Source organism: Penaeus monodon, chromosome 25, assembly GCF_015228065.2.
Source record: "Penaeus monodon isolate SGIC_2016 chromosome 25, NSTDA_Pmon_1, whole genome shotgun sequence".
NCBI classification, from domain to species: Eukaryota; Metazoa; Arthropoda; class Malacostraca; order Decapoda; family Penaeidae; genus Penaeus; species Penaeus monodon.
The window spans coordinates 4,403,907-4,404,416 of NC_051410.1; the positions used below are offsets into that span (position 1 = coordinate 4,403,907).

The following is a 510-nucleotide window of genomic DNA, read 5'->3' on the forward strand; positions in this document are numbered from 1 at the left end:
GCCTCCGTACTCTTGCAGGAGTACCGACCAGCATAGCAGCCAACCCAGGCGACAGCGACCAGTTTCTCGTGGGTCTGGACACGGGGGCGGTCGTTAGCCATCGCCGGAGCGCCAACGTCCACGCCATCTTCAGCTTCCAGGCCCATGTCGGTGCCGTGGCCTCCATTACGTGGAATCTGTTTTGTCAAAGAGTGTTTGCAACTTCGTCTGCAGACTGGACGGTGAAAGTTTGGATGTTTGATTGCTTGTGAGTGTTTTTTTTTTCTTTTTTAGGGGGGGGTATAGGTGTTTTTTTTTTGTCTTTATATGTATTCTTATTTGTTTTTTTTATTTGTGTTTTGCGATGTTCTGGAATTTAATAATATGATATATTAACTGTTCAATTTACTTTCGTGTGTTATTATTTTTCGTTTTTTTTATGATATACTTATTTATGCAATGAATAACAATTATATAATTATATTTATGTCACTTAATTAATTTAGATCAAGATTACATTATGCAAGGATA

General features: G+C 39.0%; 1 protein-coding gene across 1 annotated transcript in view; it reads left to right on the top strand.

Annotated features, from left to right (window-relative positions):
* LOC119589305 (dynein intermediate chain 1, axonemal-like) overlaps positions 1 to 510 on the top strand; it is a 16,941-nt gene that overhangs the window by 14,431 nt on the left and 2,000 nt on the right. Inside the window, exon 11 of the mRNA XM_037937927.1 lies at positions 19 to 247. Within this exon, the coding sequence (XP_037793855.1) occupies positions 19 to 247 (229 nt within the window). The remainder of the gene's footprint in view (positions 1 to 18; positions 248 to 510) is intronic.